General features: G+C 36.0%; 1 protein-coding gene across 1 annotated transcript in view; it reads right to left on the reverse strand.

The window, feature by feature from the left end:
- SLC27A6 (solute carrier family 27 member 6) overlaps nucleotides 1-17,505 on the reverse strand; it is a 37,137-nt gene extending 19,632 nt beyond the window's left edge. The window contains exons 1-4 of the mRNA XM_066340058.1: nucleotides 16,855-17,505; nucleotides 9,487-9,693; nucleotides 7,067-7,225; nucleotides 6,046-6,170 (exon numbers count right to left, since the gene is read on the reverse strand). Coding sequence (XP_066196155.1) covers nucleotides 6,046-6,170; nucleotides 7,067-7,225; nucleotides 9,487-9,693; nucleotides 16,855-17,368 — 1,005 coding nt within the window. The 5' untranslated portion in view covers nucleotides 17,369-17,505. The remainder of the gene's footprint in view (nucleotides 1-6,045; nucleotides 6,171-7,066; nucleotides 7,226-9,486; nucleotides 9,694-16,854) is intronic.
- Nucleotides 17,506-17,800: the final 295 nt, after the last annotated feature.

Genomic DNA, 17,800 nt, shown 5'->3' on the forward strand with positions numbered 1-17,800 from the left:
AGCACTTTTTCAATGCCCTTTTCATTGACATCAATGCATTTTTAAGCAAGAACAGTTCTTACCATAACCTGGAATTTTTCCATTCATTCTGCCAAGATCTTTGAACTGTGTACCAAACATCTGCACACATCATAAATCAGTTTGACACACTCTGTCTCCATCTTGCGTGCTTGTTCTTTTGTATATTAATTAGTTGACAAGTCAAGATCTGCCTTACTGCATTAAATAGCACATACCTGGGATTTTTGATCTGGCAGTCTTTTCTCCTTAAGTATTCTCAATAAACCACTTGGACTATCCATGTGATTAAGCTGTTGGTAAATGCCTCTTAGAGTGCTATCAACAGTACACTAAGTAACTAACTGGTGCAGGAAGGACTCACAATTGCAGCTACATAATAACAGGCTGAGCAGCTGCTTTAAACAAACACAAGAAAACAAGTTCATCGCCCTTCTTTTATAATTTTTTATAAGGAAAATCCAAATGGAGAGAAGCAAAGATAATTCAAGGAAAGAAGGCATGAATTGTTCTCTGTATCATGGCCTTGATGAAGCTGAAAGCAATCTCAGGGCCTGAGAATGCAAATATCTGTTGAATATAAAATATGATAGGACAGAAGACACAGGATTTGCATACAAGTATTCACAAGGTGTATATGCAACACATTCATCAGTTACTCTATTCATGCATTAACCCTGAAAAAGGGGCATCACATAGTTTATTAGACTAATATAAGATTGGAAATATCCTACTATTCTAGATATAAAACATTTTTCAAGATGCACATCCATGTTCATTATTTAGTAATGCCTAATTATAAACTGCAACTAGATTTTTTGTGCAAAATACATACTCAAATTTAGAAATACAAATAAAAGAAAATGGGAAGAGTGTGAAGAGATGTACCATAAGAAAAGACAGGAAATGTAGGAAAAGGACACATCTTTCTAGTTCAGCAACTGGTTGCCTGCTATTTAATATAGCTCACACTCACCTCATTTTTAATAATCTCCTAATAACGTATTAGAATAATTTCAAAGATTAGTTCAGAGAATTAAAGCACATGCAGACTATTTTTTGTGGTGCATATTACATACACTACTCTGTGAGCAATATGAATCTTCCCTTTGTGAAAGCGTGATTGTGATTTCCAGGCTTTAATATAAGCACATTTTCTGCATGACTCCACTAGTTTAACTGAAAAGACAAGTCTAGGAAAAACTGAAAGCTGCAAGGAGAGAAATTGGTCAAATTGCATGACCTCTTAAGTCATGATACACCACGCTAGAACTAATAGTTGACATTGTAACTAGCCTCCAGGGCTGTTTTGGATATGAAAAAGTAATGCTTCCTAAGACATTACAGAAGACATTTTTCACAAAGAACATCTGAAAACTTTTACCATTATTAGTAGGGAGAAAGAGAAAAGAGACATAGGATCATGTGTGGGTACCAACAGAGGTATGCCAGTATATATAAGTGTCAGAAGGCAGTAAGTAAAACAGGTGGGTTCATATTCTATTTTAAAGCCACTTTTCAAAAATATTATCTGTTGTTGTTATAGCAGTTGAAAACAAAATGTTTGCGTGACATACAGTCTGTTTTTTATAAGGTCAAATGATACACTCAAGATGGAAAAAATACAAGCTTCCAAATCTCATGGCCTTTTCTAAGCTTTGATTTCAGATGTGCAGTTCTTAGTCTAAAAGTTCTATTTTCTCTAACAATATGTATAAACAGTTCAGTGTATAATAGTATGTATAAAGTGTTCAATTTTATTTTAAGCACTGTTGATACTGCAGTAAATCAGCAACACCCTGGATTAAGAATGATGTCTTCTTATGACATGTGCAAATGGCTTCAGATTTTTTTTTTAAAGGATAGGTCACTGGAAGAATAAATAAATTGTAATATTCCCTCTTTAAATTAAATTTTAATGACATGTAGAGATTCTTAGCTTTCCCATGGAAGCTACAGATGTGGTTGTTTGTAACTGTGTCACATCACTGGTTTAGGGTATTCAATAAAATATTTATGACAAAAACTTGCAAGGGGCTTGACAGATTTCCACTCCACATTTTAAGGATATCAGAAAGAACATTTTCCAGTATTGAATATAAATTGAGCTAAACTTTAATGGGAAATAAAATGCAATTACAAGTAAAACCTGCCTTGTAGAAAAGTGCCTGCTGACTAATTTTTCCTTACTTATGTGACCATCAGATTCGCTTCCTTTAAGGAAAACTGCTTCTTAGTGATAGACAGTACTCTCCAACTACATAAATCCTTATTCCATCCTTACATCCCGTTCCATAGCACTTGAGTCAACTGCAGGGAAATAAATATTCATTCTGTTTCCTTATCCCAGAAGTACTGAATTCCTCATTTTCTCCTTCTAAACTACTATTGTTCTAACACAGAAGAGTTTTAACACAATAAATCCCTAAGCACCTTTTCTGAAGCGACTTCAGAGAGCTTAATCCCATCCAAATATCCACTAGCCAAACTGCATCCAGTAGAGAGACTATCTTGCCTCAGCTTAACAAAACAAAGTCTGAAAGCTGATAAGCAGGGTCTTATACACTTAAGTACCCCAAGGAAATAAGAAATGCTACCTGTCCCAGAGGATAACACTGCCTCAATACCAAGTGGACATAAAACAGGACAGATACTAAATGGGAAATTGTAAGGAATGATACAATTATTTGTGACATAGACTTTGAATACAAGCAGAAGTGAACTCTGGTTTTAATAAAGAGCTTACCTATTTCATGCAAGGTATCATAAATCAAACAAATACTGTCATACTGCATCACAGCTTACAAAAGTAGAAAACAGGACATAATGATTCAGGACACTGATTTCTACCCTCTGTAACAGGATTCAGGTCTTTTTTACAGAAAAGCGGGAAAGAGATGCTGCATTGCCATCTCCATCTTTCCAAAAGCTTCAGGATGCAATGCATTATTAAATAGATCATGACATCAAATTAAAAACAAATCTTTAACTGCCTTTGAAGATTTAGTTTACAGTTCAGATGTTAAAACTTAAATTAGTTGCAAGCCTCTAAGGCAAATATATCCACAGATTAGGAGATAAGTATTTCCAAGGCTTTTGCTAAGAAGCAATATAGGGAGCTCTGCTATGCTATACTCTTGTAGTTTTTCAGATCATTGTTAATAGAGACTTTGATCAATGTCAGCCAGCAAGAGCAGTTTATCCATTTTCTGAATATTCTTCTTCACTGGAGTAGTCATGCTAGTGTCTTACAGAGGGATCCATTTTGTAGCTACTGATGGCTATTAGCCATCAATGCTGATCATTGTCTTTTCACTACAATCAAAATTCTGCAGGAGAAGTGTTTGGAAGAGGGTAGGCGTGAGGATTACTCACTTGGAAACCCAGCAAAATCTATGAATGTCAAAATATGCCAGAATTTTTTTGTACTTGTACCTAAGGAAAAAAGACAAATTCCTTTTCTAACAAATGTTCTTTCCAGAAAACAGGTTACAAAACTAAACTAGATGCAAAATAACCTCACAAAAGTATCTGCTGCAGGAGTCTTCAAGAGCTGTTGCAGATGTGAGTGGGAGGCAGAACGATCAAACAAGACAAAACCAATAAGGAAAGCTCAGCCAACAGCCTATATGCCACCACAGAGACCTGTACAAAGTTCAGTTCAGAATTTTTGAAATAGGAGGCCACACCGTGGACCTCAACAGTAAGCAATATACTATCATTTATTTCAAGTTTAGTGTTAAAAGAAACAAATTAAGAAAATAAGCTAATTGCTATGGATTTAATCTGGTTTAATTAGAAGGGCTTTGTAGCACTCTAATCTCACAAACACTGCCCACATAATATCCTGACAGAACTTTAAAACTTGCCATATATTTCTCATGCTACTAGCATATATAGTACTTCTACATTAATGAAACTTAGAGAATCCAACTTAGGATATTATTTTGTTTACTTGAAAACTAAGAGTAAATTGCATAAGATCTTTTAAAACCTTCCACTTATTTGTGTGAACATGTTTCTCTTCCAGTTTTAACATGACAGATACTTAATATTTTTCTTTAAGTACCTAGCTGTCAAAATGATTTGTTTTATAATTTTAATTTTTTCTTGAGAAGACTTAGCAAGCAAGCAAAAAAAAAACAACCAAAAAACCCCACAACCCCCCCCCCCAAAAAAAACCACACCTAACCAACAAAAAAACCCACAAAAAACCCCACAAACAAACAAACACACAAAAAACCACAAAGAAAAAAGTGGGTAGCCTCACAGCAGGAAAATTGAGATATGCCAGCTCCTAGAAAGTTAAGAAATAGAATAGATATACAGTTAATTAATAACTTGATTGTATAATTGTTGTATGCAGTATATAAATAGTTAAGGATGATATAAATTACTTTATTTGCACAATTGAAAATTGCTTTAACTTCATGGTGGTTTGGTAAGGACTTAAAAATGGAAGAGTTTGTTTCATAAATTAAGTATATAAGCCTATATATATATATATAAGTATATATAAGTATATATTTATGTAAGTGTATGTAAGTATATATAAGTGTATATATATTATATATAAGTATATAAAATATAATAAATATATAATAAATTAAGTATATTAGCCTATAATTTGTGCTTTAAGATAAAAAGCATGGAAAAAGAAGCCTGCTCTCCATGTACAGTAAGAGAACAGAAAAAGGCAACAATTAATATCTCAGACTGTAAACAGACTGCAACAAACAGAAGCTTTGGAGAAAAGGGAAATGACTTTGTGGAAATCAAGCTAACCTACGATGAAGAAAAAAATCACAATTTATAAAAACAACACCTCCCTGGTGCCTTGATTTTTCTTATGTGCTATAACTTGATTTTTTGTTATTCAGTAACTTTTTGTTTGTTTTACCATAAAGTTAAAAGCCCCTAACCAAATAAAAACTAAAAACAAAATCTCAAAAATAATAAAACCAAACAAAACCCCCCAAAAAACAATCAAACAAACAAACAAAAAAAACCCCAGAGAAGGTATCACTATTCTGGTTTCTCATCAACGCCAGTGGTCTTCACTGGGCCATCATCCATGCTCCTTTTAATTCAAGAGCTCCTACTTTACTGAGGCACACATAGAGAGTGCAGTAGGCTCCATGACCCACAACTGTATTACTTGAACATACTCTTGAAAATTACTCTAAGGGAAAAGCACTCCAGTGACATTTTCCATTCTTTGGTCAGCAACTTGAGATATTAATGCAAATTATTATTCTGTTGGAAAACGAGACTGATTTGCATTTTCTTGTTTTAGAATACTGCTTAAGGATGATGTTAATAGTTTTTAATAAAATTCACTGAAAAGGAAATAAACTACTGTTTTTTGGTGGTTTTTTTTAATAACAAAATGAAATTATTATAGTGGCAAAGGGAGGCTTTTCAAAGAGATAACAGTTGCATTGCATCCAACTTCTGTACATTTTCACAAAATTCTTTCTCTTCTCTTAAATAATTTTTGTCTAGAATAGTTTTATCATTGGAAAAAGGCAAATATTTCACCTTACACAAAAAGCTGCTAACCCAGACAAGCCACTTCCAAGTTTAAAAGTACAGTTTAGATGGTCTCAGAATATGCACATTCCACAAAACACTGCAGTGCTAAAATACAGCATACAAAACGTGAGACCTTTGACACACTCAGATGCCAAGAAACAATGTCCTGAAAATTCAGAAAAGGCATTGAAAAGTAATCCTGGTTTTTTGAGCTTACCTTGTGAAATTCTGTGAAATTGTACTTTTTCATTAAATGATACTGAATCAGTTTTTAGTCTCAAAATCATTCCTTGTAATACTTTTAGTATATTTTCATGATTCAAGTCATTATCTTTATTAAGCATCTACACACCATCAAATATTTGCAGAACCTCACATAAAGGGAACGGCAGAAGGACATGCCAAATACAGTTTAATTTCCCTTTAGCATACCCACATGAAGAACAATGAATTCACTGACAGACAAATGGGCATCACTTTAATTCCACTTACCACTGGCTGGTTACAAAGGTAACGGCAAAGTTCTCCAATGTACTGGATGACAGTCACATTGTACTTTCTGCAATCACTCCAAAACTGACTAGCTGAGAACTTCTTTTTCAACACACAGGTTGCGCCTTTATGGAAGCAGTAAAGAAAAGGAAATTAAGCAATTGCTCTGTGTGGCAGTTTAGTTATAAAACAGAACATCTGAGGCACTAAGACAGCCTTGCTCAGAGAACTACACAGTATTTAAGCTGTTTTATTTGAAGACGTGTGTTCAAACTGGTAGCCAAAGAAGGGAGAGGAAATCAGCCTCCTGGCTGAGACAATAGTACAATAGATCAGAGCTTAAAAGCAAGAAATCAGCTTCCCCTCTTACAGCAAATATGTTGGTGTTATATTTTAAGAGTTTGGCCTCAACTCTTGTGTTCAAGTGTTTAACTGAAAATATCCAGAAGCTTCAGGCTGATGAGTAAATCATTTGGGTATCACTTAAGCCTTATTTCTCAAGAAAGTATTCATCAATGCAGATTCAGATAGATTTAGCCATAACAAAATTATCTTTCCCTTGCTCTAACTTGTACTTGATGCATAAGGAAAGAGAAAATATTTGCCATGGAGTTCCAAATAAATCTTTTATAAAAGAGTCCTTGAGGACACCTACATTGTCTCAGTAATACATGTGATTTATTGTCAGTATCAAAACAGTACATAAATTAAATGGGTAAAAAGTCAAAATACTGCATCTGCCCTTAACTTCCTTTTTACCTAAATATAAAGAAGTCAAAATATTTGTGATGCAAATTATGATAACTAATTCTTCTCCCCAAAGAGAGCTTGTAGAGATCCTTTCTTAGTACAAAAAATTCCCTCTCCTCAAAATACACAGCTATTCCAAAAAAGACTACTCATGGAATTTGAGCAAAGCATTAGTTTCCCTAGGGGTAGTAGCATTAGTTTCCCTAAGCTTGTTTTATACATTTTTATAATAATGAATTCTCTACCAACAACAAAAGCAAACAAGCCTTACCCAGTTCAATGCATCCACCAATGCCAAGAAGAGAAGCTGCACTGTGATAAAGAGGCAGAGTAATATAAATGATGTCTTTTGAAGTAGCACCAAAAGCCCACAGCCCAGCAGCTCCTTTAAGAATCTGTAAATGACTAATGACTGCTGCCTTTGGAAGACCTGTAACAAAATCAAAATAATGCATTAAAGCATTTCTTAAAGAGAGTCTGTGTATAAAGCCTCTAAAATAATAAAAGAATCAATTCTTTCTTCTGTAACCAAATTGTCAATCATCTTTTTAGATGGCCACAAACAGACAACTGGCTGTTAATACAGTTTTGCACATTTCTGTACACATAAAGATTAGCCAGTTCGTTGCCTCATCTCTTTGCTATTCAGTTTGATGGCACATCCATTCAAGTAAGTGGAAACATGAATAAACTCATTGGTTTGCCTGCTAGTAAATTATAATGAGTAAGAAGGGACCAAAAAAATTACTCTAAATATGGACTCCTTTTAACATAAAGAGGCATCACACCAAATCTTGTTAAGGCAAGAGTCACAGTGATTGTAAGGTAAATAAGAAAGGTATAGGATCTACATGGAGTAGATCACACCGCGAGTGCCTATCTAAGAATCACACATCTTTTTATTTGTTCAGAACTCTATGAAGCCCATGACAAATTAACCAAAAAAAAAAAAAAAAAACCAAACCAACAAACAAAAAAAACCAAACAAAAACCAAACCAAACCAACAAACAAACAAACAAACAAAAACCACCAAAACAAAACCAACCCACAACAAACAAACAAACCCCAAAAACCAACCAACCAAACAAAAAACCAAACAGTGAAAAGACAACAACAGTTAAGTTCTTCTGAATGAGTTTCTTCACATTCAGCACAGCATTTCTCTTCAGCAACCTGCAGACTCACAGGCAAGGGCTTCTTGGGCTACTACTCTGGTACCTATTAATCTGAATAAGGAATACAATCTTGCATAATATATGTGTTCTCAAACACAATCACAAATTTCAGTTTGAGTCAGGCTGATGATGAACAGTGAGAACTGTTCAATTCTTCAAAAAATGTAATGGTTCATAAATGGTTCATTTTCTCACCTATTCTAGCAAAGCTATTGTTCATTTGAAGACTTAGCTAGAGCTGAAAGAGTAATCTGTGCAGTCTAGCTCAAGGCTACTCCACTTTTCTACACTAAAGAGAAAAGGGAATATGTCTAGGTTGCCAATAAATTGTTTATAGCAAGGTGCTTTCTACAATCTAGAGTTTTTACTTCTGCCTTTACAGAGAGACTACTACAGATTGTGCAAAATACTTCTTGCCTTTAACTAAGATTATCAGTCATTGGTGTATCAAAACATGTGTAAATGCTCAATTACTGAGAATTAGTTATTCTGTACTCTTCAGACTAAATAAACCTTATTGTTTTAGTTACCTAGTAGATATAGAAATTCGATGTAAATAAATGTATTACATATAACGTTTCAAAAAAAAATTAAATTCCACACAACTGGAACTTGAGACATCACACAGATATTCTGATTCTAATTGTATGGACAAAATTGTTCCACCTGGATAATTCTGTAATACTTTTTAGCTAATTTTAACTCCCAAATCATAAACAGCAAGCTTAACCATATTTCTATTAGTGGTATTACAAATAAAACCTCATTTCTTGACAATATTTATAACCTTCTAACTTTTTTATTGGAGGCTGATGCTATTTCCTAATTTTTCCTGAGAATCTGAAGCAAATAAATTATTTGCATGAAGGAACAAAGCCTCAATCCACACATGCATTTTCAATCTTTGTGTGGCTAAAACTGCTGTGTTCAACTAAATGAGAATGCCAATCCACTAATCTTAAAAACAATGCTGCCTTTCATGCCAGTGGTCAGGTTTTTTTAAGTCTTTGCTTCTTAGCTGCTGAAACACAATTCGGACATCTGTTTCTAAACTAAATGGTTAGTAACTTAATCCTATTTTCTGTCTCTACAGTGACCTGCATAAAACATGACTTAATGAAAGAAAAACAGATGTCTATTTGTGTGTTTCAAGATTCTTTTTTAAAGTTCTAGGTAAAATCTTAAAGATTTTAGCTAGGCAGAGTTACGTGGTCACAAAATACTATAGATCACGATTGTAAACCAACCAAAACAATGTTTTATAAACACCTTAGCTGTGAAGTAATAAGAGGTAAAGCCTCTCAAAGTATTTGTACAACGTGGAAGGAAAAAATAAAGAAGAGAAACCCATAAACCATTGAATAGAACCACTTAATTACAAGAAATACATCTTTTTCTATACTAATGCTTATGGATGAGAAACATGACATTTTAATATTGAGACATTGGAGTTACAGAAAAATCAAGTTTCTAGATGAAACCTGAAGAAAAACATACTCTTTGGCAGATCTGTACCTGTTGTTCCTGAAGTAAATATGTATAAAACAGCTGACTTGAGGCTGTTGGCAGAGCATCGATTAACTGGAACAGGGTCTTCAGATGCAGCTTCTATTTTGTCTAAAAGGGTATGCACACTTGGAAATGTGGAGTCCTTGGCCATTATCCAAACACTAACATCTTTTTGAAGTTTAGGAAGAATTTCTTCCAATGTCCCAAGCAAATCTTTAAAATTAACAGGAAATAATGTTACTTCCATTATGTCTTTACAAAACTAGAGAATAAAGTATTTTTTCTCTTAAAGTTTTACTTTTTATAATAGAAAAAGGCATGCAAGTCACCCCCATGGATTTGGATAATAAAATAACAGTGAACTAGAATGAAAATCCACTGAAAACCAGATATAATGTGCTAAAAAAACTGCTGATCCCACATAGTTGAATGGTCAACTGGTTCTCAAGGCAAACTTGTGAGTCTTGATTAGTAGCTCCTAATGCCCACATGATTTTTGGTAACCCTTAGTCATGGTTAAGACGGAATGAAGTGTGTTTAAGTTTCAGCTTCAAATATATCTTGAAGAAATCCATGCAAGGCAGACATATACATAACTGTTAATTACAGTACAGGTTTCCTCAGATGCCCTCAACAGCAGTCTCCCATTGAGAACCATTTTTATTTTTTTTTCCAAGAGCACAGAAGTGACTAACTTAAAAAGGAACAGCAGTTTAATTAAGGTTTATTCTGTTGGATCACCAAGAAAGAAACAGTGAAAGAAGTTCCCATAGTAAATAAAAAATAAAATAAATAGAGAGGCCAACCCTTAAATAATCCATTTGGTATTTATATTTTGAAGCATTTTTACAATGTCACTTTCTCAGAAGACTCACAGTCATTAAAGCACTAACCCAGGAAACATATCAAGAATGGGAACAATACTGCTTTCAATAGAACTCATTTACACCTAAGAGCTTTGATACATCTCAGTCTAAGTAATTAATCTTGCAAATATTCCTGTGGGTATATATTTATTTTATTATGTCGGTTTTTATAAATGAATAAACAAAGTTGACGTGATTCACCCAGAACATCACAATGAGGCATTGCCAGAGCCACCATTTGAAATCCTGGTGTCAACTCCAAACTCATTTCACAAATACTAAATATGGATACCATATGCATACATTTTATGCCAAAATAACTGATGATTTTTAATCTGTCAGAAAGCTACTTTCCTAATGACAGACTGATGTAGTTATTTTAATTAATAACATACAAATCTGTGTTGTTATTGCAGATATATAGACTACTATCATCAAATAAGCATGTTTTACAAACCTAAAGCCTACAGGGTACAGGTTTTATACATTCTATGAACATTTTTCTAATAGATCTGATGTAGTATAACATTAACAATTTTATGTTCTAACTTCCTAGTACTGCAGAGTGATTTCAGGACAGAATCATCCAAATAATTTTAAAAATCTGTAAGATTGATAGCATCCTGTTTGAATCACTGTCCCATTACAGATATAAACAGAGTGAAAAAAAGGAATAAAAAATAATGAGAAGAACAGTGGTATTAACTGCAGGAAATCTGATGTCATGAATGTCAAGATTAATTTCCATATTAATTCTGCCGTATTATATAATTATTGTATAAAATATGGTGTAAAAGTTCTCATGAAAGAAACTTCTCAGTAGATAGCAGAGAACAGCAGAAATAATAAATGATTTCCTGAATAAAAATAAAAAAAAAAAAAAAGATAAGTTAAAATAGCTGTATTTGAAGTGCCAGAAACTGAAAGTTACTTCTGGAACACACATGAGATGAAGTGTGCGGAGATGATTCTCAGTTGTACTAACGGATTTCCAAATAATAATTCCAATGATGGTCAATTAACATTTTGCTCTTCAAACAGAAAATTTCCATGATAGACATTGTGTAGGGCTATCTAGACTTTACACATAATCTCTTCCACCTGTCAGGAAGGCACAACCCTCTTGGAAGAGTGATAATTTGTACTTTTCTAGAGGTACCTTGTATGTGCACACTATATAGAAAAGCAACTCTGCTATGTAAAGTACTTGAGTGAAACACCAAGTTATTTCCTTTTTATGCTATGAAAGTATATACAGATTTTGGGCTACTTGTTTTGGGAGAAATACCTCCTCATACAAAATTTGGCATCTTCCATCTGTGTTGTCTACATGGCTTGTATACAAATGTTCACCATTTGCTAATTATTTGGCTCCTACTGGGAAAAAATATCTGGAATTGATCAAGATGAGTAAGTTTTTCCATTTTTGTTTGCTTTTCTTCTCCTCCAACTTTTAAAGCATTATCCTACAAAAGTTTGTGAAACTCTTACTTTATATCCACATGAATACATAACTCAGTTACATCTTTTGAGAAAGCAAGGAAAATATGTTTCAAACCATGTCCTAGGCTCCTAGTCGCACAGAGGTTTTTTATGTTACTTTCTAGCAGAGAGATCATGCAGGCTGTTGGCAAGAACACAATCCCACGCTGATGAAAGGAATACATTAGATTATGAGATCAGTTTGTACTGAACAGAAAGTTACTCTGAAAGAAAACTCCATTAAATGGTTTTTACATAACTTTGATGTGTACCATGGCTGACACTCTCAGGAAGTTATATCAAGTCCAAACTCTTCCCCACACTGTCTGGCCTCAGAAAATAATTGTTACTTGTACTTCATCCCTCAAGTGACTCAGCATGGCTTCTCACAAAGTAATATTAGTAGAAAAGTCAACTGTGGCTCAGGATCAGTGCTGGTATCTTGAAGCATCACTGAAGGTGGTAAAGATAATAAAATATAAACCACTTTGCAAATCACAGTTGGCTCTTTTTTTCCACTCTAAGATCATTTGAAACAAGACACAGACTAGAATAAGAGCAAGTGATCAAAGAGATATGATGTCTAATGAAGCAGGTGTCCTCCACAGGTTTTCTACAGTCCCCTTGTACTAAATGTTTAGGTCTAAATAGTTTTTAATCCTTAAGGATAAAAAATTGGTTGTTTTGATAGAATCCATTCTTCTTTCATTCAGTGACTAACATGACAGATGAGACTTCTACTTGTATGTAACACCAAATGATTTTAATTTACAAACACAAAAAAATACTTTGCTTACTCTCTTTCCCTGGGATGTAGACATGCTTCTGTCTAGCTCAAAATACACTCAGCAGCAGCAAGCACTGCTAGTGCCTCAAAAGTAAAGAATCCTGGCCAGAAAATTGCAATATAGCTGGGAGATGTACCTCTGTACAGAACTGCAAAATCACGAGAATAGAAGTGGCCTCTGGAGGTCACCTCAGTTCGATCTCCCTGCTCAAGCAGAGCCACGCAGAGCAGGCTGCCCACACGTGTCCATGCAGCATGCACACTCCCTTAATAGCCTTTGTTATCAGGACTGATGTAAATCAATCTCATGGAGTTTAGAATGCAATCCTTTAACCGCTGAATCCTTGCATCAGAAATCATGTTGGCAATCTGGGACATCCTCCTCTGGGCTGGAGTCTTCCCAGTAGGAACAGAGTAGAAATTCCCTGGCAAATAAATTCCATTTGTGTATTTCTGGTGGGTCACTAAGCTGTACGTATTGTTCAGCAGTACTGCTGTTGTACTGCTATGGATACTATAATACAACAGATGCAATATAACCCCTTCTTCAAACAAGACTTCAATCAATATGAATATTCCCCAAAAAGGACTAGTGCCTTAAAAGACGTCTCCATTTTAAGCAGTGCCTCACCTCCTCTGTTTAACCATCGGCTTTTAAACAACTAGAGGGTGGCATAGTCTGGTAACATATGTAGTAAGAATGAACATATTTTGAAAGAGAAATACATATAGTTTCTTTCTTTCTCTTTTACAAGTTCCTCATTGGCTTACAAGTTTGTTAACTACTGTTTTATTAAAAATGCAGTTTGAAACTGTAGCTTTTGAATCACTTTCAAGAAACATTCCCCAAAATGGGAGTGGTGGGAGAAAATGTTTCTGGGAATGGAAGTGTGAGAAGGTTAAGTAACAAAGTAAAGTAAGAGCTAAATACTATGGGAACATAGCAGACAAATGAGAGTAATTAAAGTTAAAAACTCTCTCTCACACAAAGGCAAATGGAATTACTGGAAAGAAACAGGAAGACTAAATATTGGCAAATAATAGAATTTGTATTTGTCTTTTAACCAGAGCCTGGATGAGAAGACCAAAAAATTTACTTGATTGCAGTAAGTTAATTAAAAGACCATCAGTGTAATAGAAAAAAAAAAATCAGACTCCTAGAGATAGCCATTTCATATAAGAAACCAACATGAGGAAGAAACCTTGAAGTTTTTATAACATATGTGGGGCTTAAGAATAAAATATTGAGTTGCTGAGTTCATAGAATACATTAAGGCAAAATCAAACCCACAAAACTTAAGTACTACTGAAACACTCTGAACTAAAGTTAGAAAAAGCAATCCAAGTATGAGAGAATTGTCAGATCAGAAAAAGTCTGATTCCAAGTGCTGAAGCAAAGACAAGATAATACTGACTGGATGGGGTTATCAAACCACAATGCCTGAAAAATGTGCAGGCACCAACAAAAGTGAGGAGTATAAAAGGGCACAAGAGAGTGATCTTATAAGAGGCACTATGAAAAATAGAACAAGGTATGGAAGAAAATGCAACCATAAATAGTATCAAACCTAGTTGTATTGAGGCACTCATTGGTAAAAAACAAAAGCATTTTTGAAAATGAGGTAGAAAAACTTCAAGATACAATCATCTCACACAAAGGGAGGCTACATCACCATTCAGAGCAGGGAAGATTTAGCCATAAACAATCATCACTAGGAATTATTTCAAATAGCAGATGAAGGTGAAAGGTTCCCTTCAGGATAAATGAAACCTTAATATTAACTAGATATACAGTAAGACATAAAAGTAGAACCTGTATACAGGTTCCTGTTCTAATGTGCTATTACAGACAAAGATTTCAAGAGCAAATTTGGTCTTGCTGAGCACAGGCAGTCAAATTGTTATGGGGATGATTTCTGCAGTGCTGTAGTCTATGAATAAGACCAAAGGCCATCCAAAACACTGAAGATATAGTTTGTAACTGTTGCAAGAAATAGAATTGCTGAGTTAACCTGCATTTCTTTGTGGAGGGTGATAAACCTACATATTTTTTAAAAGAAATTCACTATCCAATAATACTGCCATTATAATACTGCCATTACCTACTATTCTCTGATTTAAAAACACCAGTCTTAATTGCCAGACACAATGCCTGTCTATGGCAATGATAGATGTTAGACCACAGGTTGATTTGTTTTAGTGTAAATATTCTGAAAAAAAAAAACCACCCCACAAACATGTTCAAACTATCCACACTTCTGTGAAAATGGTGCCACAACAACTAATGTCCATTGATGAGGAAGAATCCCTTAATACTTACACTTACACTGGATGAAAAGATGTTTAATAGACCTCTAAGAATTATATAACAGACTATTTAACCCCAGTATTAAACCTTGCTGTGCAACTTTTATAAACATTAGGGGGAAATTATTATCTATAATAATTAGATACAATATGTTTCTTTCAAGAATGGTATGAGTTAGGCTTCACAGTCACTGGTCTGTGTATAAACTTTCAGTTGCTAAATCTGGGCTTCTTTGGAGAGGTTCCTGTATGATGTGGTCAATAGCTGAGAACCTAGCAACTTTAACTTCTTTCACAGGTAAAAATGAAAAAGAGCCTCTAAGTCCTGAAGAAAAATACTGAGAAGGCTCATGGGGCTGACAGACTTACAGCAGAGACTAAAAGCCATCAATAAAGAGCCCCAAAATGTAAAATACCAGCTGAGAGACTAATTTGTTGGTATTTCTGTTGTAGCAGCAGTCTGCACACAGCTCTTCCCTTGTGAGCAGATGCAAACTCCCAGAAGAACCTAGTTCTCTGTTGCTCTTACTATCAGCTGCTAGTAGCAAATTAAGAGTGGAGAAACACAATTCCTGGCGCTGCTTTGCAAATGCTTTTTTCATCCATTAGTTACCTCTAATTAAAAAAAAAAAAAAAAAAAAAAAAAAAAAAACAAAACAAAACAAAACAAAAAAAAAAAAAAAAAAAAAAACAACAACACAACACAACACCACTTTTCAGCCTGGTTATCATGTATTTGGATTATATTTAAATTAGCTTTTGTTTCATTGGCTTGTTTTAATTACCAAACATCTTAAACCAGCAAACCATGTAGAATCAGCATGACAAGATTTATAATTTAAAAACGTGCAAGGGAAAAAATCTTAAATGCATTTCTTAGCATTTAGTAGAAAACACAATTTCTTAGCAGCAGAGAACAGATGGAAGAAAATTCTATTATTTAGGTATCATGGATGTAAAACCTCACAACTTGTATAACAGGAATAAAGCAAGACAGTGTGCAACAGAAAAAAGGCAAAGGAGACTCAAAATAATACTGCAGAGGGGTGGGACAGCATTAATATGCAACATTTTGATACATTTTCTTCCAATCAAGTGTCAAGCTTCTGTAGGGTCTTCAAGACTTGCAGGTTCATTTTCACTTGATCACAAATGCTATGGCAAGTTTATGCTTTGGATCTGTCTTCAGTTCATACATCTATCTAATTAAGCCAAATTTGAACATACAATGCCCAAGATGCCTACAGGATTTTAATTTCTTTTGAAGCATTTAATAAAAATGTAATACTCCAGAAAGTTGCACTACACACACTACCATCCCTATTCAAATACAGCAATTTCTTCTACAATACAACACCAACAGTAAGTTTGTTGTTATTAATCAACCTCCTGTGTACTCTACTCCCGAAGCTTTATTCTTGGAAAACTGTCATACCTCTACAAACAGTTGAACTTGAACAGCAGAAGATGTACAGTCCAAGCTAAGACCTTCCAGTTTTGCAGTGTATTTGATCAGTAGTAATATGAGGGTATAGTACAAGAAAATAAAGTACATGACTTAAACAGGATTAAATTTGACTGTTTGAGAAGTAATGGAAAATTATTCTTAATAGGTAACTTTAATGCTTTCAGAGACACTTTAAGCTTCTACTGAAGCAACTAAGCACTTGGAACAGGCTCTATTTAGATGTTGAAAACTCTACTGCAGTACACATTTTAAAAGAAAAAGTTAAATGGATGTTGACAAAGCATGAATATAATTGATTCTGCCAGAGAGGCTGAAACTTCCTAATATCTTGAAACCCCCTCCAGCCCTATGTTTCTTTCATTCTCTGAACATGTGTAAATCATGTTTCTAATAAACGATCTGGAAGGCCAGATGTGGGAGATGTGACATTAAAAGCTTTGGATGTAGGAATGAGTATACCCTACCTGCTCCCACAACCAGTATCTTGGGCTCACAGCTACTGACACAGTGCAGGAGAGATCTGAAGCGGACATTGAAGTTGAGGAATGCCACCACACAGCCCAACTTGGCCAGTCCGAACCATACGTGGATGAAGTCTGGCTCGTTCCCCATCAGCAGAGCCACCGTGTCTCCCTTCTTCAGAGCCTCGTGCTGCAGGAAGACCTGCGCTATCCTGTTACTCCTCCGGTCCACATCCCTGTAGGTGTGAACAGTCCCTTCGTAGATGAGGAACGGTTTGTGGGGCTGCTTTTCCGCCAGCTTCACAAACTTGTCCAGGACAGTGACAATCCTCCCTTGCAGCCGGTACATCTCCATTCTCAGCCCATAGGTCATCACTTTGAGCAAGTATCTCAGGTCGGCCCAGAAGTAGGGGAAGAAAAGTTTCTGGACGAAGTGCAAGGAAAGAATCCCGACAGCGGCTCCCGGTACCCAAGAGGGCGGCACTGGGAGGGGGTAAAGATCGTCCCAGCCACGCATCTCCCCGCAGCCGGGCCGCCGGGCACACGGCCGGGCAGGGCGCGGAGGCGAAGGGAAGCACGGGCTGAGGCTCTTCCCGCTTTCTCCTCCTCCACAGCGGGACTCCCGGGCCAACACCGCTCACGAGCAAGGGAAACAGGGAGCTCCGACGGCGTCCGCCTCAGCCCCGGCACGGCACGGCCGGAGCCCCCGCCCGCCTCAGCTCCGCCGCACCTGCGGGACGGCCCGGCGGGAGCGGGGCTGGAGCGCCTGCGCTGCCCGGCACGGCCGCGGCCGGACACCTTCTCCCCCTCGGCCCCGGGACTCACGGACAGCGCCGGGCTGCTGCTGCCGGCGAGGCGGCGGAGGCCGCTCCCTGAGCCGGTTGCATAAGGCGCGATCTCCCGCTCTCCCCCGCCCGGCGGCCGCAGCCCGGGGTTGGCTCCCAGGGAG

The sequence above is a fragment of the Sylvia atricapilla genome, chromosome Z (assembly GCF_009819655.1).
Source record: "Sylvia atricapilla isolate bSylAtr1 chromosome Z, bSylAtr1.pri, whole genome shotgun sequence".
NCBI lineage: Eukaryota > Metazoa > Chordata > Aves > Passeriformes > Sylviidae > Sylvia > Sylvia atricapilla.